The sequence below is a fragment of the Passer domesticus genome, chromosome 5, assembly GCF_036417665.1.
Source record: "Passer domesticus isolate bPasDom1 chromosome 5, bPasDom1.hap1, whole genome shotgun sequence".
Classification (NCBI taxonomy): Eukaryota; Metazoa; Chordata; class Aves; order Passeriformes; family Passeridae; genus Passer; species Passer domesticus.
In genome coordinates, this window is record NC_087478.1 from 75,998,371 (window position 1) to 76,022,374 (window position 24,004).

The window sequence follows — 24,004 nt, forward strand, 5'->3', positions numbered from 1 at the left end:
TCCAGTCTGCCCTAACAACTTTTTTAAACAAATGGGTAACTTTAACCACACCTGCCTCGGGGCTCAAGGACTTCAGGGCTGCATTCTGGCATGTTTTCTAACAGCTGGTGGCTGAGGAGACTGATGGAAGGGAGAAGTTATTGTATTTGCAGGGTCCCTCGTGGCAGGAAGGAATGAGGAATCTGACTCCATGTTCTCAGAAGGCTAATTTATTATTTTAGGATACTATATTATATTAAAGAATACTAAACTGTACTATACTAAAGAATACAGAAAGGATATTTACAGAATGCTAAAAAGATAATAATGAAACTCGCGACTCTCTCCAGAGCCCTGACACAGCTTGGCACTTGTTGGCCAATGAGTCAAAACAATTCACACCAGAATCCAATGAAAAAATCACCTGTTGGTAAACAATCTCCAAACACATTCCAAAGGAGCAAAACACAGGAGAAGCAAATGAGATAATATTGCTTTCCTTTTTCTCTGAGGCTTCTCAGCTTCCCAGGAGAAAAATCCTGGGCGAAGGAATTTTTCCAGAAAATATGAATGTGACAAGAAGTCAGGCCCTGGGTCTTGTGAAAACCTGCAATCCCAGTCTACCCTCACACCTGCTGCCCCAAATCAACAGGTATGGTATGTGGAAGGAAGATCAGAACATTGTTCTGTGGGACACCTGGAGATAATGGAGAGAAATGAAGACACCAAGGGAAGTCACAGTGAGAAAGAGCAGAGTGTATTGCAAGCAAGAGGAAAAAAGACAAGGGAAAGAAAAATATTTCAGGGTAGGGAGACATGGAGAGGAGACAGGATAAAATTGAACAAGAAACTTAGTTTTGTTACACTGCTCATTAAATCATTCTATTTTATCTCAATGTCAGTGGACAAACTGGAAACTTGTTCCTGCAGGGGGAAAAAATCTGCATGGGGAGGCTTTAAACTCCTCCAGTCTGGTTGCTACTGTCATGTGAATACAAAGCCCAGGGAAGACCTTTCTCCTCTCCCCACTCTGCTTTTGTGTGTAACTCTGCTTTGCTGGGTAGTTTTGTGGATAAAGCTCTTCCACCACCAGCTTCTGTTACAGACACTGGGAAACAGAGAAAAAAATACCCTGTACTCCTGAAAATCCCCTATCCCACTGTTGGAAATTTTGATAATATCAGGAAGAGGAGTGAGTTAGTGGAACTACTGAACCACAGGCTTCTCCCACCATCACCTGAGGTAAATGGCTTAGCATGCATCCCCTGTGGAGGAGTTTTCCTCCTCTCCAGGACCATAAAATGACCTTTCAGCTCCCTCAGCTCTAAGGCCAGGCAACTAAAAGCAGAGGACATGTGGGTACTGGGCTCAGATTGTGCATCTCTGTGCACGTGGGTGAGGCCAGGTTGTCCAGCTACAATCCTGAAGATTCCAAATCCTATTTATTAGAGTGTACATGGATCCCTTACAACCCAAGCCACTCTAGAATTGTACAGTTCCATCATCAGTAATGACCTGACTGTGCAGGCTCACTGGACAAAAACAGCCATGATATATCAATGCATTGGAACTAAAAGCCAGGATAAACTCATGAACAAATTATTCAAAAATGGACCCTAAAATCATAGCAAGAAGTTAAGTCCAGGCCAGTAACTTTATTTGGCAGGATATTTGAAGTTTTTGATATCTGATTTAGTTCCAGTTTGGAAGAATATGTAACTTTTTTGTTGCTGAAATTCCCTCTGAAGCAGAATTTCCATTCCCTGCCCAGCTCCGGGGTGGTCTGACTTTCAGGGCTTTGGAAGCTTCTGAAAACTGAACTCCAAGCCCAAGAGTGTGGGAGCTGAGACTTTCCAGCCTCTTTACCCCTTCAGATTCTCTTGAGGAGCTAGATATGTCAGCCACAGACAAGCAAACAAATAAACAAACAACAGCAGTCTTTCAGTAGATCTGTTTGATTCCTGGTGTGGCTTTGTTTTTTTCAAACACAAGCCAACTCTTTGAAATCTCTGAAAAACAGGCAATTTCAACCAAAACAAGAAAGTTTGTTAAAATGTTTCCCACAGCTGTATTCATCAGTCATGTGGTCCACCCCAACTGTAACAAGGAATTAAACATCAATTGGATACTGGATTAAAACACCATTTGTTCATTCTGAGAACAACAACAATAAAATCACACTTCATTGCCCAAATCCTACAGCCAAGTTGCACTGGTAGCAAATACTGCTCGAGACTCTAAACACCAGTGTGGCAGAGGCTGAACTCCTTGAAAGATGGCAGGGAAAATGCTGGAAATACCTGCACAGTGCTGGTCTTCCTCTTTCTTCTTCCACCAGCCCAGGTGCTGCTGTTTGCCAGATCAAGCAGCAAGGCAGGCTCCAGGGAGTTTGAGATGAGCAGGGGCTCTCCCTGTCTTCCCTAAATCACAAGTGTCTCCCAGCCTCAGCTAATACCTGCTCTCTTTCTGCTCCCCAGCAAGGTGAAGGAGCCAACAGGACATTTAGATTTGTCTCTTGGTGTTATACCTCCAGGTGTACCATTGACAGACTGTGGACCATTACAATATTGGTCTCTAAAAATGGAGAAAGTAAAGTAGTACCTTTCTATGAGTCTGGGTTTTTTTGATTTTTGGTTTGTTTTTTTAATTAAGAGTAATACTTTAAAAAGCCAAAAGCTGTTTTTTTTCTTTATCTGCCTTATTCTGACTTTCAGTTAAAAGAGAGCAATAGAATTTTTCTGAAAATAAACAGGTATTCACAATATGGCAGATATTGTCTAACATTAAATATTGAAACTTTAGGAGCATGAGGCCTCATAACTGATATTCATTCAGGATATTTCAGGTAAAATCATGCATTTCTGAAGGATGAGATTCATTCATGGCTCACTAGTGAACAAAAATCACCAAGACATTGAAAAAAATCCTTATTTGTTGTTTCAGATATTGATCTAAAAGTAATTTCACTACTAGATAATTTGATTATTAATCAAGTTAAGAAATCATGATTTATGTTCTCACTTTTACCTTCTGCTAAAATTTAACCAATATGGCTGATTTTCATGGAGTTAATTCCCAAATGAAAATTTACACACCCACTTGCATCCACAATATTTTCACATTTATTATTCTCCTGTCCAGAGGATACACTCCTAAACCAGTACAGATTTCATAATCATCTATGTTTTATTTCTCTTATTTTCATAAAAGCATTAAAATTTAACTTTTTTACTGAAAACAATGTCTCGTTGATATACTTTTATTACCCTCTGTCTCTCTCATTCTACTTCCTTCAAGCTATGTCCGTGCTATTCACGTGTACAGTGGAAGGTCTTGGACAAAATATCAAAATTAAAAAGAATGATTTTGCAAAAACAAGCTAGGTCTTCCAGCCTTGGATTCTTCAGCATGCATTCCTGCAACACCAGTAAATAATGCTATTCCTGGTGTAATTCCAGAACGGCTACACATTGTTAAAGGCATGCAAATACCATATGGAGATAGACTGTTTCTGGCATGGGAATTAAGTTCACTTGCTAAGAGATCTGTGCAGGGAAAACTCTTCACTTAGAAAGGAAGAAGACTTATTGGACAGGTTGAGTTCCAAAATTAACTGGCAGCTCTTTCCAGCTGCCTTGAGTTTAACCACACCACGAGAAAATGAATGAATGGGAAAAGACCCACCGTGATGACAGCCAGAGATATTACTCATTAAAATTCTACACTTGTATTAACTGAGTCAAAAAGACACAGAGATAAACACTGACATTGTCCAGAGAGATAATGCAGTGAGATAAAATCACGTGTGGGGCAAGAAACCACAGTGAGAGATTGCAGACATTGGGCCCAGAGCCTTGTCTCAGCTTAAAGCAGGAGTAAGAGCAACTTGGAGGATTTTTGGAACTTGTGAACTTTACAGGTGGTCTGACTCACCTTGTGTAGGACAAAAGAGTGAGTATGGCTGTAGTGTGAACCACACCACACTCAGTGACACTGACACAGCTGGATCCCTTGGGAACCACAAGGGACTTTGGGAGAAGAGTACTTCAAGAGTATATTATTGCAAAAGTTACATATTGTTGTCTCCTTATCACAAAAGTTTCATACCTTCTTGGTGTAGTTTTGTGGGCAGCTCTTCAGAGCACTGACTCCTTCCTCCTCACCAAGTAGCCAACTAACTCCAATTCCTTTCCAACCAGCCAACCCACTTTTTTATAGCACTCTTCTTCTTATTGGTTGCAGTTGTGGCCTGTTAAAATCAGCCCTGCTCCTAATCTTTGCTAACTGGCCCAGCTGCAACTCCTTAGGAGTGAGATTACTTTCTGCACTATCTTTATTTTCTTATATTCTATCCTCCCACACTACAAATGTGCTGGAACCCAGAACTGTCACCTTGTTCCTGAGATGCATGGCAGATACGAGAATGACAGGGCTGGAAAACAATTCTTTCTGTGGAAGACATTTTCCCCTTGAGGATGGTGAGACCCTGGCACAGGTTGCCCAGAGAAGCTGTGGCTGCCCCATCCCTGGAAGTGTCCAAGGCCAGGTTGGACGGGGCTTGAAGCAGCCTGGGATAGTGGAAGGTGTCTCTGGCCAAGGGTAGCACTGGATGGTCTCTAAGGTCCCTTCCAACCCAATCCATTCCATGGTTCTATGATTAGTATGGATGTATTTTAAATGGTTGGGAAATGGCCAGAGGCATGCAATTCCAACTCAGTGAACCAGTTGGTTCCTCACACAAGACACTCTAACAGTGGGCTTCCTTTGAGGGAGGGACTGAATCCGAAACACCACTGATACTCCTGTTCTGAACAGATGATTCAAAACAAGTGTGGAAATTCTTGTAAAGCACGCTGGGGAAAGCACTCACACCCATTCTCTTCTGCGTTGCACAGTCTTTGCACAATAACTGCAAAGAAATCTCTTTTATTTCAGGAACTTTATCAAGCCTGCTCACCTAGAATGCATTTTCCCCTTATACTCACCTGCTAACGTTGCAAACTGAAGGTGAAATATCCAGGGCAAACAACTCCCCCTGACATCAAGGGATATGGCTTTCTACCCTCCCACTTTTCTAGAGCACTCAAGTCAGATGGTGAACCCTACACTGCACTGGGTGGCCAGGGGATCCCAGCTGGGGTCTAAACAACCCCAGGAATGCTGACATGTGGCCCCCAGCAGCTTCCACTTCATGCAGGAGTCTGAGAAGGAACCAAGTCCTTCTGAAAATCTGACTAACAAAGCAGCTTGTTTCCCAATCCCCTATTCTCACCTGCCTAGATCTCAGCTAGGGCCATGAACCCAGCTCTGTTCCCATCTTTGTGCAGCAGGAATAAATGTACAACATCATTGTCAATACCCTCATGTGCCTGCAAAAAGAATCATGCTCCCTCAGTGCTCAGCCTGGCTCCAGTTACACCAGAAATTAGGAGCAGAATTTGGCCCTGACCTTTGTGTCTGACATGGCATCCTAAAGTGATTTTTCTGTACCTCTCACAGATATGACAGTTTGTAATTACAACTGGAGTAAAATAATATTGGTGTTTAAAAAAGTGCTCCAAGGTGCCAATTTTACTTAGTGATTTTTAGAGCAAAACCAAGCTTCATGGGGAGCATGCAGTCATGAATAAATGCAACCAAACTGAGTTTATCAACTTAAGGTTTTGTCAAGAAGTGCTCATACCTCTCACAGAATATGTGCCTTTTATTTTGCTAGTATAATTTTCTTAACTACATCTCAGTTATGCACAAAAGCTAGATCATTAGTGAATTTTTCTCCAGTTCATATGAACTCCTAGTAAGTCTCTAAAATTAAAATATTTTGAATAAATTATTTGCAGAAGAATCTCAACTCACATTAATCAAATTATTATTAAATCATCAAGATACTCACTCCCAGATTGTTCAATAAACTTGGTTTCCTATTTTTCCTGCCTCTGTTTTGTCTGTAATTCTTATGAATCCTCAACTATTTCCTAAATTGGATTTATTTCCTATCTGTCAATTCTTCTGCATAAGAGGCTGCTTTTGATGCCAGTGTAAATGCAAAAGTCATAAAACACAGATCAGCTTCCCTGGAAGACACATTCTTTCTGTAATAAAGATCAACTCAACCCTTCTATAATTACCAAGGCTAAATCAGTCTGTTTGAGTAGAGGGGAGCAAAGCAAAGTGTTTCAAATACAAATTTCTCTGTGAAGCTGCCTCTCAAACTACCAGTTGTTTGCCACACTAATTAAATGTAACAAGTGCATGTAACAGCAAAAATAATGCAAATGATCACTGACATAAAAAGTACAAATGCCACAATAACATAAGAGATGCAGTAGAATCAAAATCTTAATTAAACATTTGCTTTCATTATTTCATTTAGTAGATTACCAAAAAGAAATATCCTATCAATTCTCAGCAGAATTAAGGAATCTGTATATTACCTTAGGGGTTTTATTTTCTACAGTCAAATACATTTCATAGAATCACATAGAAACACAGAATAGTTGGGTTGGAGGGGACCTCAAAGCTCATCTCATCAACCCTTCCTGCCATGGGCAGGGACACCTTCCACTCTCCCAGGTTGTTCCAAGCCCTGTCCAGCCTGGCCTTGGGCACTTCCAAGGATGGGGCAGCCACAGCTTCTCTGGGCACCCTCTGCCAGGGCCTCACCACCCTCACAGAGAAGAATTTCTTCCTAATCTAAGCCTGCTCTCTGTCAGTTTGAAGCCCTTATAAATAGTCTCTCTCCATCCTTCTTGTAGGCTCCTTCCCTGAGCTGAACTAATTAGGAATCTCCTTGAATCACTCTGTGGGGGAACTCAAAGCTTAGTTCAGCTAAGGACTGCAGGACAATTACCTGTGCAGCACCACAGAAGGCTGCCTCACATATGTACTTATGATTTATCCTACATAAAGTACACACATGTGCTTATTCAAATCATAGATTAGTCATGTGCAGGATCTGCTGTGTTCCCTTATGAACATTTGCCCAGAAAGGTGGCTCTTGTGTTTGGTGCCCCATGTGTGGAGACGCGAGGCTTGACTCCATGTTCTCAGAAGGCTCATTTATTATATTAAGGTATATATTATATTAAAATACTACATTAAAACTATACTAAAAGAACAGAGAGAAAAGATTGATCAGAAGGCTAGAAAGAACAAGAATAGAATGCATAACAAAATCTTGTGACTGCTCACAGCTTTGACACAAGTGGCTGTGATTGGTCATCCATTGGAAACAATCCACATGGACCAATGGAAGATGCACCTGTGGCATTCCACAGCAGCAGATAGTTATTGTTTACATTTCTCTCCTGAAGCTCCTCAGCTTCCCAGGAGGGAAAAATCCTAGCAAAGGATTTTTCATAAAATATCATAGCTACAGGTGGCCAGATCCACAACAAGCCTGGAGATATCAGTGCAGCCATTCTGAGATGCCCTGACTGCAGGCAGAGCCCAAGCCCTGTGAGCAGAGCACAGAGGGAAAACCTCTGAGCAAGAGACAGTACATGCCACATGGGTCAGGGCTGGGTGAATCTATGCTGGACTTACACCAAAAATTAAAAGGACTTAATTGGATGAAAAGTAGCTATTCAGGAAGTACTCCCCAAAGCTACATATGGAGTTGAAAAGCTGGGATGTAAGAGTTGGGTGCTTCATCTTCTAAGTTAGCTTTAACACCTGCCATTCCTATGGTTTAATATCAGAGTATAAACTGTGTTTTAATACATAATATGTGACTACTTACCTGCATTCTCTAGACTCGGATATTAACGGCAGAGAAGCACATATTCTGTTTTTGTTTGCCCATTCAACACCCTTGTCACAGCATTCTTCCACTGACAGATCTGTAGAAATGAGGAAAGAGAGAAAAACACAATATATTTAATACAATCTTAACAAGTGGCATTGAATCTGCCAGTTAAAAAACCCCAACCAAACAGAAGCAAGTCAGTTTTTCCCTCCCTGACTTACACACACAAAACAGGGCACCCATACAAAAGGCAGCCATGGCCAAACAAAGCACCTGTCAGCACCTTGCAATACAGCCCAGTGCTGGAGGTTTTCCTTTCTTGGTGAAGCCAGCTGCATTTTCTCCTAACATTCCACACAAAGACACAGCTTAGGGACTGATACACAGGCAGAAACCAGTTCAGATTGTCCTGCCAAATAAAAGGATCTTTGGTATTGCACTCCTTTATTAAAAGCAGCAGTAACAATAAGCAACCTTTTAAAATTCTCAAAAATACAGGATAAATCAAATACCTGATAGAAAAAAAATTAATGTCATTACAAGAAAATTTGCAGAACTGTTTTTTTTCCTGAGGTTATTATCCAGTTAATCTCTTTTCAGTTTTTTACTCAGAAGTATGTCTGTGCAAATGCAAAAGTATTGTAGAGAGGAACAAAAAAGTACATGGTATTTTGATCACTTAACATATGAAAGAAAAATTAATCCTGTTACCAACTTACACCAACACTGCAACTAAGGGGAACCACCCCGAAGACAATTATTTGTGTAGAGTATATTTTTGCAAGCTTCTAATTTAATAAAACTGAATACTGTTAATGAACTGACAAGCACTACAGGTTTGCTTCGTGTTCCAAGAGCAAAAGTTCAGTGCACAGCAGGTGTATCAGAACTTGGAATAAAACAGGAGTCACACTTTTCTATTAATTGTCTTGTAGTCTGAACACTGAACAGCTCCTTGTGTAACAAATATGCAAACTATGTAAAAAACCCTCTCTGGTTTTCCAGAGGAACAGCTTTCTAATGATTTCTCTGTTTCCTAAGTTTTTTGACTGATGGCTCTGACAGGTTTCACCCACAAGTGCTGAGGGACAGGGATGGTGACATTGCCAGGCTACACACAATGGTCTTGGAGCTCATGGTGAATGAGAGGAGCTCCCAAAGGATGAAGGAGAACAAGTATCTCCCTGACTTCAAGAAGAACAAGAGACAAGACCTGGGAAACTACAAGCTGATCACCTTCATAGAATCACAGAATCATTCAGGTTGGAAAAGACATCTGAGGTCATCAAGGAGTTCACATGTGGGGAAGACAAAAGCAGATGGAAACACATAGAGAAAATAATTCCCTCCAGTAATTCAGGGGGGTTTTTTGCAGGGAACAACCTATATTCCCAACTAGTGATTACAATTTAAAAAAAAAATGAAAGAGTTAAGTGAGAGTTTAGGACGCATCAGTTATTTTGAGGTAGGTACTCTTAAGGCAGTTATCAATTCTATAGTGCAAAATTCTATAGTTCTGTAGTTGCACAGAATCCTGGCTTTCCCTGCTTAGGAAAGATTACATCAAAATGAAAAATGTGTAAAGAAAGATTAGGAGGATGATTAGGGGAATCAAAGACCTGCTAAATGAGAAGAAACTGGGAGAAACAGATCATTTTAGGCATAGATAAGTAAAACCTGTGAAAGGACTGTCAACAAAAATAGCAGTATTACAGAATTATTACAGTAAAGAACAATCAAAACTATTGGATCAAGTAAAGCAAACACGTTTTAGTAAGAAAATCATTATAACAGAATACTAACAGAATTGCATTTAAGTGTTGGTTTGTAACAGTGCTCTGTATTCTGTGACCCAGGTCATTCTTCTAGTCTTACCCAAAATAATGGTCAAAATTCTGTCATTACTAAGTCAAGGCAATATTTCTCTTGAATCCCTCAGTGTGTCCAGAATTCATGCCAGTGACTGAAAGCTAAGTGCAATTTATAATGCTTCGGATTAAACTAGTCTAGTAAATAAAACTCTGCCTGAAATCCATGCATTTGTGTCTGAGCTCTTCTTTGGGCTTAGGGACCCTCTCTGACAAACATCATATGCATCAAATTTCATACAAAGCATCACAAATAACCTTATTTTTAGTGCTGCTGTCTGCAATCAATCTTAAGCGTGTTGAAAAATTATACACATTTAACTGAAATGCAGAGCTGGCTGCAGGTTTTTGCAGGGCTTTGTACAAATGAGTCTTTAGCCAAGTTCCTCCCCAGAAGGACAATCCCTGGCTCTGGACACCAGCTCTTCTCTCCAAGCCCTGGCAACACACCTCTACTCCAACCAAATAACCCAAGAATTTAAAGCAGGCCAAGCTAAGCAAGCTTGTCTGAAGGAGTGCATCCAAGCAAAGAAGGATCATGGAGAGTTTGTTGAAGGAGAACTGTGGTCCAGGCCCATTGTTTTGGTGACATCACAATTCATACCCTCTAAAGATCCTGCCAGACATCTCCTGAGAATAGAGGGAAGTGAAAAACAAGCAGTAAAAAAAGTGCTCCACCCTCAAAGCCATTCTTCTAAAATGTAACAATTAAACAGTGAAAAATATTTTCTCTTGGCTTTGCAATTTGGTTTAAAAACAGTAGTTCACGGGCAAATCCCTACTCTTTCAAAATCTCAAAGTGTGTGTCTCACGTATTAGGTGTCAACCTCTGATTGCACTGGAAGTAATTCCATTTGGGCATTAAGATCTGCTAATAAGAATTTAGAAACAGGACACACCATCTCCCAGGTGCAGTTTTGTAGCTGATTCAGCTGTACACACGTGCACATTCATGTGCCAGTTGGAAATCCTTGTGCAAAAAGTTCATACTGAGGCTATTTGTGCCTTCTTGCACCCTCTTCAGGGGACCAAGGGCACAGAGGGGCTGTGGCCTCCCTGCAGCCTCTCCCAACTATGAGTTGGTACTGCAGGGTGGGCAAAGAATCAGGCAGTGGGAAGCACAAGGTAGAAACTACTCTGATTATGACAACTCAAGGAATCTCATTGAAAATAATAGTTGGGGGTTTTTTTCTTGACTTAACCACGTTTCTTACTTCAGCTGGTGGGCTCCTGGCACACCTCAGACCTGCAGTGCCAGCGACGATCAAAAAATCAGAAATCTCAGGCATCCTAAAGACAGTGCAGTTGTGGGAAATGCTGGTGGCATCATCTCTGTTCAGATTAAATGTGCCCTTTTATTTGGATGGAGAAACCCTACAGGAAAGTTGTAACATGCCAAAACACGGTGTCAGATCCATTTTGTAAAATTGAGGAATGTTGATTCAGCTTTGTGGTATCACAAGACAGAAAAATATGAGGATAAACCAGAGCTCTGTTAATAGGAGAGCATCATTCATCAGATGCAGTAATTTTGCATGCTTACTGATTTGTTCAGAAAATCCCAGGTTTACTTTGGATAAAATCCAATGCAGCTTTATCCCTCCTTTGTTCCTGTACAAAGGTATGTGCAGCAGAGCATCCAAAAGAACTTGAGCTCTGTTAGTATGGTAACAGCAAGGGTGCCTGTCCTAGTGGATACCTGGTGTATGTTGGACTGTGAGAGAGATTTCAGGAGTCTTGGGAAGGAGACAGCAAAAAACACAGCTGGAACTAAGTTCTCTAATTTTACAAAAGATGTCATGAAGAAAATCTATCAGATAGGGCATGATTAAAGTCAAAAATATTCAAACATTATTTGTGCATGATGCATTTATATGCTGGTTCAGAACTATGTTTTCACAGACATGATGTGTACAAGAAAATGTTGTTTTAAAAAAGGATTTTTTAACAGGATTGCAATAACTTGTGGGAGTTCAAAGCAAGAAATGAGGTTAATATCTGCATAACCTTAGACTTCTGTGATGCAATAATTGCTTATTCAGCTGCTGCAGTGAATATTTTTTGCAAAAGAAAGATAAGCTGAAGAATGCAAAAAAGCATGATTCCTGGAATGAGAACCTCTGAATTGTTTCTTGTGCAAATGATAAGCAGGAGTAAAAAGAACTGGACAAATTTCATAGCAGTAGCATTGCAGCTACTTCAAAAAGAGAGATTTTTTTAGGTAACAGTCTACAACAGCAGCTATTCTCCACTGTTGCCTCTATTGGAAAGGCCTACATACATTCCAGGATTGGATGGCTCTTCATTACTGATCTATGGAACAGTTATCAGCCTGATGGTGAAACCAACCCAAAGTGACACCTGAGCCTAGGTGGGCTCACCAAGCCAGTGCCAGCCAGGATTGCCTGTCCTTCAGGGCACCCAGTGATGTGACCCTCAAATTCTTTGATTTCCCAGCCCACATAACCAGCTGTAGTTGGGTGTAGATTTGGAAGTGAGTCCAGGTCAAGGAGTCAAAATCACACCTTCTTATTAAGATATTTATAATCCTTTAAGCACTTGAATTTATTGTGTTTGCAAAATGTGGTGCAGATCTTGCCTTTCACTCAATTTGCTCTGTAAGAGGCTCAGCACTGTGGAATGTGAGAAAACAAAGCATGATCATCACTTCTCAGCATATGAGAATACAGCAACAGATAGACTCTGGGAGAGCTCTGCACTAATCCAACAAGTTTCAGTAACAGCATGTCATGCAGAATTTCTGGAATTTGTGATTACAGCAGGCACACACTGGTTTAGGTTTCCAGTAAGGAAACCACTTTCAGCAGCCACTGTGTACCTTTCTGATAAAATGTCTCTTACCCTGTCCAGAAAACTCTCTCACTAGTGATGCTCATTCATCTAACTGCCAGCTGGAAAAAAACTCCAAAAGTTACAGAATTTGATCCTCAGGATGACAGACTGGCCAGCCATAATACTCAGAGTCACATTCTTTGTCTTCCAATCTCCCTTTACATCTGCATTCTCACAAAACTACAGCAACTGCATATCCCTTTAACCAAGGCTCCTCTTTGCTCAACATTCAGGGCAAACAAAGTGTGCTTGGCCTGGTCTGCTACACCAAATTAATTCCTCCTGAACAATGACACTGGGCTGTTATCAGGTGAACAAACTCAGCTGCTTCTGTAGCAGGGACAACAGTGCTGGCAGCTGGGATGTGTGCTCTTGATTTTTTCCCTCTTCTTACAACAAACTGTGGAAATGCTGTCTTTGGCAATGCAAACACACTCTGGCTGGCCTCTTAAGGTACTGAATAGACCTGGAGACATGTTTAGAAAAGAGGGAAGCCAGCTGACTTCAAAAGTCCAACTGGTAATAGACTAACATGACAAATACAGCTTTGCTCATCTTCATCTTGTGTGTAAAGCTAGGGATTGGGCACACAGAGCAGGGGAAAGGGTGAAGGAGGCCTTAAACCATGAAAGGGAAAGATGTAGAACAGAAAATCTGGCCCTATGATCAAACAAATTGTTTGAACCAGAAGTAAAGGAGCAAAGCAGGAAAGCATTGCCATTCTTCATCTGAGACAATGTGAGTATGAGATGGATCTCTTCAGAATGAAGATGCCTCTCTTCCATTTAGTATGAAAAGAAAGAATAAAAGTGAATAGAAGCTTTTCTTTTTCTGCAGAGAAGAGCTCAAGACTGTTCATTAAATGCACCAAAACCCTGATGGGGTACAATGAACAGACACAGCTGACCTGTGGCCCTAGTCATCTTTGGACAGCAAGATATTCTTGGTCATTCTGCTCAGGCAGAATGTTCTTACAGGCTCCCTTAAAGACAGCCCGAACTTCATAATAAAAGCATAAAACTTGGAGCCAGGACACCCTCTCTGCTAACACCCAGAGCAGCAGGGGCCAGGAGGAATTCTCCAGTGCATTTGTTGTAGGATGCAAGGCTGTGTTCCTCACCAGCTGTCCCTTTCCTGTCCTGCTCAGTCCCCCAAAGAGGATCTGTGACTCTGGGCTTCTCATCCAAGTGTGAGGGGTAATACTGGAGTTTTATGGGCTGATAGACAATTGACATATAGCTAAAAAATACTACATCCTCTCTAAACATGTTTAAAGGGTTTGAGCCGTTACTTTCAGATGGATTCTCAGCTGAGAGTGATTATTTCAAGACAGCTGAAATCACCGAAGAAACCCAGTTAACACAGTAACTAAAGCAGCAGCACCCTAGAGGAAATGCCTGGTATGTTAGTGTGTTTTGTGGTTGGTTTGAAAACAGCCAACATTTTACTGGAAATTATTTGGGTCTGGAGAACACTCATTTAGAGGGAATGTGACTCTGGTAGCACCAGCAATGGCCATCACACAACTAGGGAGATTTTTCAGATACAGCCAAACCTCATTTTATGAGATATCTGTGTGCTGTTTATAAAACAAGTTCTTAAAACCTTCCATGGCAATAGCTGGTGATGAGTACAGGCCTGACAGAGGCAAAGCTATGGTGCAATTAATTATGTCCTTAGTGGGGAAAGCACATGCTTTACTGCAGAGTTTTTATTATGCCTTGGGTCTGAAAAAATATCTTCCTAAAAGTGGGAAACTGGCTACTAAAAATTAGAAAAGACAACTCCCTCTATTGCAGGAATAAGGCATCTTAGATATCTATAAAGATATCTAGATATATATCTCAAAATGTCAGAAAAGATAATGATATAGAAGGCCTCAAGAGGTTATCTTGTCTTACTCCCTACTTTCAGGGAGAACTGATAAAATTCAGTCACTTGTGGGCAGAGCACTTTGTAGTTGTTTAAAATCAGTATCAAGTGAGGTTGATTCCCAAGCTTGTCTAGACAATGTCCTCTTGTGCTCCAAGATCTCATACATTCAGCAGCAACAGACGTTTTTTGATAATTTATTACCTCACTGTTCACTCCAAAAGCACATTTCAATTCATTCTTTTGTTGCTACCTCTTAAACACCCAACCTTTTGTGTAGCTGAAGACTGCTTCTTCCTGAGGATGCATTTCCTGGGAACAAATTAATACCTATTTTTTCATTTTTCTTGATAGGTGATTTTTTGTGCTTCCATGAAGAGGCTGAAGATCAAAAGATATTAAGACTAGAAGAATAAAGACTGTTCTGAAAATTTCTAGAAGATAAGAAAGTATTGAGAGAAACTTGGAGTCCACTGAATCAGCATTGTGTAAACAGCTTAGGACGTGTAGTTTCTGTCCCAGACTTTACATACTCACAGGAACATGAAAAAAGATGGTGCATTCACAAGAGGACTAAAGAACACAGACTCACAAGATGACATGGAAGGACATACAAAAAAAGACTCATAATTGGAAGAACTGCAACTGCTCTGCCTGACAAATGCATGCTAAACCTTGCCCTTCACTTTTCCCCCTGTGAGAAAATCATGCAAATAATGAAATAACCTCACAGGAAAAGTGCCAAATATGGCATTCTCATTTAAGAGCAAATTTAATCTTCTCTTGATTTCTCATGTCAAATAATGAAAAACTGTGTGATGAGAAATTTTTATTTAGGGTATTAAAATTAGCCTATTGCTAGTCCTGTTCATCTGTATAAAGGCCATGACCCCAAATGTACTGCAGTAAATTGACAGTTCTTTAAAGGTAGACTTTAAAGAATTTTGGATTGAGTCCAAATATATGTATATATCCAAAATAAAGCTACTTGAATAAGGACATGAGAATGTGACAGAGCAGCACATCTCCAAATATTGAACATATATGTTCAAGCATTTTTATTGCTATAAAATTATTTCTATTTCTATTGTTATTCCTGTAAAATGATTACAGGAAAAACATTTTCACACTGGGATTTCTGTATTTTCATCTGACTAGAAAATTAATAATAATAACTATGCTTTTATATACTGCTAAAATAAAATGTATCTACTCTGTAGGCAGCAAATTTATTGCTGAATATAAAAAATGATGGACAATGATGAAAGATTCTGATATTCTAGTATTGCTATATTTAAAGAATAGTCAGGAAACATTAAGCAGATGGGATAAAATTTATAGCACAATGGGTCAAGGTTCAAGTATGGAAGGAACCACAGACTTAACAGAGCAGGAAGAAAATACAGATCCTTTTTTTGCATATATATATATATATATATATATATATATATATATATATATAGCAATGCTTTAGGGAAGGTTTCATTTTAGAGAAAACATTACCAGAACTCTTACATGAGACTTTTCTCATGTTGCAATTATCTATACTGAGCCACAAATCAGTATCTATCTCTCCCAGACTCTCTGACTAAGCATTTATATTAAAAGTACTCAGTATCTGAAATTTAGTCAGTGACAAGAGCAAAGCTGGAAGGTGGCAGTATTTCCAATGGATGTACTGCAAGTAGCATTTGCACATTATATCCTTCCAAAGCTTCATGAATCCTTGGAAACACCCTAAAAAGCTGGAATATACCACACACAAAGTGTTTCTACATCTGTACACTTCAGCACTAATAAAAAAGATCTTTTCTGGTATTGCTTTCTTTACTACTAAGATTAAAGTGTCAATCCAGATTTTTATTAGATTGAAAAAAAACCTTATTTATTGGGGAACATAGTGCACCCTTGTGCATCATTGCTCATTTGTGGTGCTACCATAACCCAGAAAACAATACTTCCTATAGATACTTCCTATACCTGTGCACTCAGTACCCAAAACTACATCAGCTTTCCTTGAATGAAAATGTAACAGTAATTTGATTAACTGAAAAGAGTGTGAATGAAAATCCCTGAAAATCTTGAAATTTATTTTCTTCTTAAGATACAGCAGCACATACTTCAAATCCAAAAGGTAATTTCTGAAAACTTTTAAGTTTCTTAAAACTTACCTCATAGGAGGTACAAATCAGAGACAAAGTACTCCTTAGTGCTGAGGGAAATAGAAATGTTGCTTGCTTCAAAATGTGAACAGAAGAAACTTAATGAACTTCCTTAGCCAAAGACTTGTTGGTGTATTGAGGAGACAACAAGCATGGGAGATGCCTAAGACATGCTGCATCCTGTTGATCAGAGGAGACTTTCAACACAATTTGTTCTGGACTGTCCTCAGTCTCACCAGAGGGCAAGTAACCTTGCCAAGTGTGATAAACATGCAGGTGACTGTCACAATTTCCCCCTCACTGTACACTGTCACTGTAAATCACCCAGCAGATCATCTCACTAGGTCCTTGTCTACTCCTTCCCCACTTACTTGACATTATTCTGAGCATTTCTAAGCTAATTTTTATTCACAAAATATTATGGCCAGTAATTCTAGCCCTTTTTCTGGAACTCTTCACTGATCTGTGCTTACTTTTTCTCTCCTTTTTAGGCTTTTTGCTTGTTGTGGCTTCTTCCTTCCTATATTTTCTCTCTTGCTCCTGGCAACTCCTTCATGGCTTTCTTTACAGACAATTTTTCTGTTCTTTCTTACCCTGCAATCTTCTCAACCTTCTGCTTCCAGTTCTACATCTTATCTTGGAGCAATGCTATCCAATCTCCCAATTTAATTGTGTGATGACTTAACTATTAAAATCCCACTCCTGGCCTATCTCCTTCCATCAAATCTACACAAAAACATGAGTGCCTAACATTTCCAGAGTGCTCACAAAACTTCTGCCTATTTTGGCTACAATTACCTGCTTACTTTGTTATTTCTTAACTTCAATAATTTTCTTTGCTTCCTGTAACAGTCAACCATCACTTTCTGTTACATTTTCACAAAAGCCTTTGTTCATTCATCTCTTTCCTACTAACCCACTCTGTGTTACCATTGAAATTCTTGCCTGTGCTCTGAAGATGTTTTGTTTGGATTTCAGCTCTCTCTTTCTTGACCTTCTCTGTTTCATCCCCTTTTATTCTCTACAGACATTTTACAAATCAAGTAAACCCAGATTTTCTGCTTACTGAATTCATTTTACCACCTACTTCTCTGGAAGTATCCATAACTCAAAAAACCAAACTCAAAATCTTTCATGGTCCCAGTTAACTATTTCAGTCAAGTCCCAGAGGGCTAAAGCCCATCTTTCATTTCAGAAAATAGGAATAGAAGTATTGTAGAACAAGTTGGTCTTAACACAACTATTTATTGAAAACACATGTAAATTTGATATGAAACTTGCAGAATGGGCTAAAGTAGGATGACAAATAACTTTTGAAAGTGTATTGACCTACTCTCAGATAATGCCTGAAACCTAACAGAACAATATAAATATACTGCAGTAACTTGATAAGCTGGTTTATGGGGGTTTCTCTTGGGTTTCACTAACACGTCTGCTTTCAATTACACAGATGAAAAACAAAGAGCTTTAACATCTTGCTCTTCTCCTGATTGCAATAAAATGCCACTTCTGAAAATGGCCTCTTAAAACAAAACTCAACTAAAAACTCAACCAAAAACTAATTCAGAGGTAGCACTCATGTTTTAGAACTGGTAGTATGTGATTTTTTGGGGCAGACTTTATGGTAACACACAAGAAAGCACAGATTTGGCCTTTTATGTGTCCTACCTCCACCCATATACTTCTTACAAATGTACTGTTATAAAAGCACATGTAAAAATCATAATCTTAAAATAAAACTCATTCCACAAAGTCAGTGGAACATTTTTTTTTATTACAACAGTAAGCTTCCCCTGAATAGACAAGCTTCCAGATGTTTAGTGAGTTAAAACTGTGCCTGCAGTACCAAGATGTGCCAAAGAGAGAGCTACAGGATGAACTATTAATACACTGACTGGCCATGGTGGTGGAATTAATCTTCTTCATTTTATGGTAGTTGATAGGTGTTAAATAATGCAATGTTTACAGTAAAACAAAGTTGCATCATGAAATGTTTTAGTGTTTTAAGATCCTTACTCTTGCAAAGAATGATGTACATACCCTATGTCAATGTGCACTGGGCAGTTCCCCTGAAGGCAGTCCCTTCAGTTTCTTCAGAATGAAGACTTTGAGAGCTACTGATGATTTGGTGATTCATTAGTAAGGAAAAGCAATTAAGAAAACTGATGGTGACAAATTCAGAAGAAAACTGTATTTCATAAATACGCTATCCTAGTAACTTGGCAATTGTATCACCACAGCACATAGGAGCTCCTCTTTGCTCCAAGCCCCTCATTCCAGACCTGCAGGGGAGCACAGGCTCTGCCCCAAAGACTTCAACAACATGACTTCACCATTTAATTACATCATTTACCTCCTAAACACAGATTATTATTCAATATTGATTAATTATTTCACCCTAGTGAAGTCTACTCTTTAAATGCTGATCTCCTAAGTAAGGATCCTCACCTGCTTTCATACATTTAAATCTAATTTTATCCAGTGTACTGTTAAGCTTTAAGAAATAGAAATTCTCAGTCAAATTAGAGTATGGATTCTAATTTGGAAATCAAACCCTGATATATATTTTACTGATAATTTTTGTGTTAAAAAAAACTTTTAAAAAACTGAAGCTATAGAGCTAACGCCTTCCCAGTTTTCTAAAAAGTTATCCAGTAACTAAGGTTAAATGTACAGAGGTTACAAACTGAAATTATCAATGTTCTACAATAATGTTGAATGCTTAAAATTACTATGCCTGCTCACTGTGACACATCAAAGCCACAGTTTTGCTGATGTGCTCTGTTGTCTAAAGCAAAGTAGGAGCTATTTTGATTCTGGAGGTGAATGCCGGTCTTCTGACCGTCTTGTTGTGTCCCTCTTTAAAATGAGGGCTAAAATCTATTTATAAAGCAGGTATTTTGAGAGATATCTGTGACAAGTGCTCTGCTATATGAAAATCCAAGGCTCAAGACATTGTGATAGTAACAAATTATTTACTTCACTGGCTTTTGTCTGCCTAGGCCAGTGACCATGTGTTTCCAAGTACTTGCCTGGAGTGTAATGAAACCTCAATGGACCCCTTGGGGTTACTCTAATGGAAAAGTCACTTACCTGTTAGCTGTGATAAATTCATTATCACCAGAGGACAAATACTTTCTTTGTCACCTCCTACAAATTAAGATTTGCATGAGATTTCTACAATGAATTAATAAGTTCACATCCTCTCTTCAGACAGAGATCAGGAAAAAAGCGTGCAGTACGGAAAGGAGTCATGGCTCGGATCCAGATCCCTGCTTTCAAAAGCAACCACATCACACGGTACCACTCGCACACGCTCCACGTTTTGTCTCCAAAAAGCCTGCATCCTTTGCTCCGCTATTCCTCCCTCTCCTCCGGCATTCCTGAACTGCGGGGGCAGTTTCCCGTGCTTTTGGGGTGCAGCTGTGTGTCCGGCAGACCGGAGCCGACGCCTGCGCTGCCCACCGGGCTCGGACCCATCACCTGGAGCGGTGCCACCGCTGGGGACGAGGGCACCGCGGCGCGTCGCGATTCCTGCCGTATCCACCGGGCGGGGGTGTCCGCGGGGCGACCCCGCTCCCCCTTCCCCGGGCACAGCCCGTCCCGTCCGGCAGAGCTCCTCGCACCGAGCCCGCCCGGGGACAGCGGCGGGGGCAGCACACCACGCCTTTCTGCTCACTTGGACGTGGCAGCGGCGCTTTAAAGCCTGCCCGGAACGTGCAGGGACGCGGGGAAGAAGGGGGCCCCATCCCCATCCCGCGGCAGCCCATGCCCGGCAGAGCGGGGCGGCTCGGGGGCTGGAGCCGCTCGGCTTGTCCCTTACCTTGTCCCCGGAGCGAAGGCAGCAGCGCCAGGAGCAGGAGCAGGGGCAGGGGCAGGGGCCCGCCGAGGTTGTCCATCGGCGGGGAGCGCTCGCTGCCAGCGGGGCTCGGCTCTCCTGAGGCGTCCGGCGGGCTCTCCCTTCTCGCTCGCTGCTGCTGCTGCTGCTGCTGCTGTCCCAGCCGCCCAAGACCGGCTGGAAAAGAGCTCGCAGTGAACCCCCCGCTCGGTGGGCTTTACAAAGATTTAATTCAGTGCCTGCCCGCTTAATTATACAGCCTGCAAGTGCTCGGCAGAACAGAGCCGTCAGCGCAGCTCGGAGGCACGAAGCCTGGTGCCTCTGATACCCCGCCGCCCCCACACGCTCTGAAAGTGACTCCTTGAGCTCGGGAAGCTGCGGATCCTCAGCCTGAACCTCGGCCCGCCGTGACTGATTCTGTGAAAGAGAAGTGCAGCGACTTCTCTCGTTTCCAAGCAGGGGAAAGCCACAAACAAAGGCAAGGCAGAGCAAAATAAAACAAAAGAAACCACCTAGCAGAGGTTTAACCTCTAAAGGGGAGATATTCAACCCCCCCTTCTAGGTGTTTCCGTGGATTTTACCCCAAGACAGCTTTTGTCAATCAGATATGATTTTTAAAAGGAGAGAGATTCTAGAATCTTTCAATGAAATTCATCGGGGAAAATAAAAATCCCTTCTTCCCTCCCCCTACTCTCAAGAAGTCAGGATGAGAATTTCAACCCAAATGAGGCAGCTCTCCTTTCTCTCCCCTCCCTTCTTTTTCATCTTCTTCTTTTTTTTCTTCTTTTTTTTTTAACCTCCTTATCTTATTTAAACAGGAACACAAACACTGATAGTGGTCAGAGGACCCAGTTGGCAATGCTGTTGCTGAGATCTTTCAGATAATGGGAGGGATAATATTTGCAGGCAAATGGAGATGGAACACACAGAGAGTTCAACACTCCTGTATACTTTGCCCTCGATTTTACACAAACAAAGGGTTGGAAGTCATTGTGTGTTTGCCTCCAGGTTGTGCCACGCAGAGTCTGATTGGGCTATTCCTCTTGTAACTACTCAATAATGCAATTTTTGAGTATTTCCCCTCAAAACGTCCAAATGGAAAAAGTATTTAAGTCAGTAAGAGTTGAATGTGTGTTTTTCCTCCACACCAAGTTATTTGAACTTTTCTAACACAAGAACATAAATACCACCTTAAGGCCAAGAGTCCAACTATCTCAATAGCCTGTCTTCAGCCACATTTGTAAAGCAGTGGAAGAGAATGAATAAGAAAAACACACGTGGTAATTGTCACAATTACTCTCCCAGCCTTCAGTTCCTTTGAGTTTGGGGCATTTCCTCAGTGAAATATGGTCTACGTGTACTTAGTAGCCCTCAGTGAATTTCTGGTCCAGGTATTTATCATGTCTCCCCATGAGTTCTTGTAAAACTTTATCATCCAAAATACCCTTTGGCAACTGGTTTCATGCACTTACTTACCAGTGACTGTGTGAAGGGCCATTTCCTTTTGTTCCTTTTGAACCTGGTTCCAACGCCCTTCTGGTGCTGCCTCCCACATATATTGCAGAGTTTTCCAAGAACTGACCTCCATCCACACTCAAATGTCCACATTGTCTTCCTTTAACTCCTGGGGTTTTTTTGTTTTGTTTTGTTTTTTTGGGTTTTTTAGGGTTGTTTGTTTGTTTGTTTGTTGTTGTTGTTTCTTTGTTTGTTTGCTTTGGTTTGGTTTTTTGTTGTTTTTTTGTGGTTTTGTGTGAGGGGTTTTTTTTGGGAGGGAGAGTTTTGTTGGTTTTGGGGTTTTGGGGGTTTTTTTTGTTTGGTTTGGTTTTTTGGGTCGGGGTGGTTTTTTTTGGTGGTTTTTGTTGTTGTTGTTTTTGGTGGGGTTTTTTGGTTGGTTTTCTCCTCTCTATTTTATTGGGAAGGGGCAGCTGGAAAAGGGGAAGAAGGATGGATGGCTGATTTTATTGGGGGGGGGATTTTAATTGGGAGATTTTCTACCATAAGCAGGTCTATTTCTCTATCTTCTTTAAATGCCCTAACTCCGTTTAAAAGGATTTTATATCAGTTACAGCAGGACCTTGCCAGTGTTTCATTCCAACCTCCAAGCTACCATTTTTCATATGTCAGACAGCTGGGAGAGTCACCTAACAAAGACTGCACCTTGTCTAAAATTCATGCCAGTTTACTGAACCAGAGGAATCCCCTCTTATAGTAACTCTGGGTTCAGTTCAATATTGCTTTTTCACTCTACATTAAAACCTCCCCTAATTGATTAAAGGTGGGTAGAAAGAACTTCACCCAGCATGCCTAAAACAGTGTAAAGTCATACATAATAGCCTGTCCACACATGGAGTTACCCTGATTAACACCATGTGTGGACATTTTTACTCCAGAGTAAGAATTCCTTGTTCCCGTTTAGTTCCCCACCACAAACTATACTAGAAATGAGGCAAATTTAAATAAAAGTTTAAGAAGTACTTCTAGAAAACATCATGGCTGTGGTCATCTGCAGATCTGACAACAGGTTTTAGCTTGGTTTGAGGTGGGGGTTTTTTGCTTAATACACATTTCTACTATAAATTGGCACTCTCACCTACAGTCAGATTGAGAGGCCTCGAGTACATGTGATTCCAATTACTGACCCCGAGCTTTGTAATGAGCTGAGCCATGCACTGCAGGCTCAATCCAGAGGTCCTGGGAGTCCATGGAAAGCAAGGGCTTACGAGAGGGAACATTTTGCATAACCACATTTTTTTTTCTTATATCTGTTTGTAAAAGCTGTGTAATCTTTTGTGTAGCTCTAAAACAAACAAATTCTTTAATGAGGATTTTGTTTCTACTTCAGAAGAATAAAAATCATTTGCAGAAGCTCAGATTAACGAGTAATGACAGCGTAACAAAATGCTGCACAAGTCATTTCCAAGGGTCCTGTTGAGAGTAGATGCATGCAAGTAGATTGACAAAGAACTTAGAATTATTTTATCAAATCCAGCCATCTATGGCAGCAGGTTCACAGCTCCCATTTGTCTACTTAGGAATTCTTGAGATGGCCTGATTAAGTCTCTGTAAGGGCATCAACCTCTGTCTAATGAGCAAAGCTGACACGAAGTCCCAGCTGTTGTGTCTTCCAGCTCATCTCTTTTACTGCAGCTCCCAAAGCCTGATTTTTTACCAGTCCACCTCTCTGTCCCAGAAGTTGAGTGAAAGAGAGGGAAATAAAATTGTACTATCCTTCCTGTTTTCAGGAAGAATGTTGCAAGGAAGTTAATAGAACTCACCTAGAAATTAAATCTAACTGTAGATTTGTAACTGCAAAGGGAAACTCCTCGGGGACTATGGCAAAAAATGAAGCCACATATTGTCTCTTGTTATGTGCTGCATTAAAGATGCATTAAAAAGGCCTCTTTTCCTACTTAATAGGAAGAATACATCACTGATTGGTACAGACACACCAGGATTAAGAGGATTCATGTGGATCTTACCATCTCCCACAGTAAATATAAGATCTCAAACTCTACATTAGGTAAATCCATGGCTGTTGGAGAGCAAATGACCACTCAGCTCAGCTCCAAACACTAGTATGAGCATGGTACAACTGACATTCAGCTTCTTTCCTCCCTGGAGCAGGAAAAGAAAAAGAAGTTCGGCACAGTTTTCAGAGATGGATGCACAGTAATCCTTGGTTATT

General features: G+C 40.7%; 1 protein-coding gene across 4 annotated transcripts in view; it reads right to left on the bottom strand.

Annotated features, from left to right (window-relative positions):
• FBLN1 (fibulin 1) overlaps window positions 1-22,226 on the bottom strand; it is a 76,018-nt gene extending 53,792 nt beyond the window's left edge. The window contains exons 1-3 of one of the 4 annotated variants that reach the window (XM_064421151.1): window positions 21,796-22,109; window positions 20,305-20,496; window positions 7,721-7,820 (exon numbers count right to left, since the gene is read on the bottom strand). In XM_064421151.1, coding sequence (XP_064277221.1) covers window positions 7,721-7,820; window positions 20,305-20,496; window positions 21,796-21,907 — 404 coding nt within the window. In that variant the 5' untranslated portion in view covers window positions 21,908-22,109. Of the gene's footprint in view, window positions 1-7,720; window positions 7,821-19,574; window positions 19,818-20,304; window positions 21,252-21,795 lie in introns of those variants that run through there. The other 3 variants (XM_064421152.1, XM_064421153.1, XM_064421154.1) reach the window with 3 other exon arrangements.
• Window positions 22,227-24,004: the final 1,778 nt, after the last annotated feature.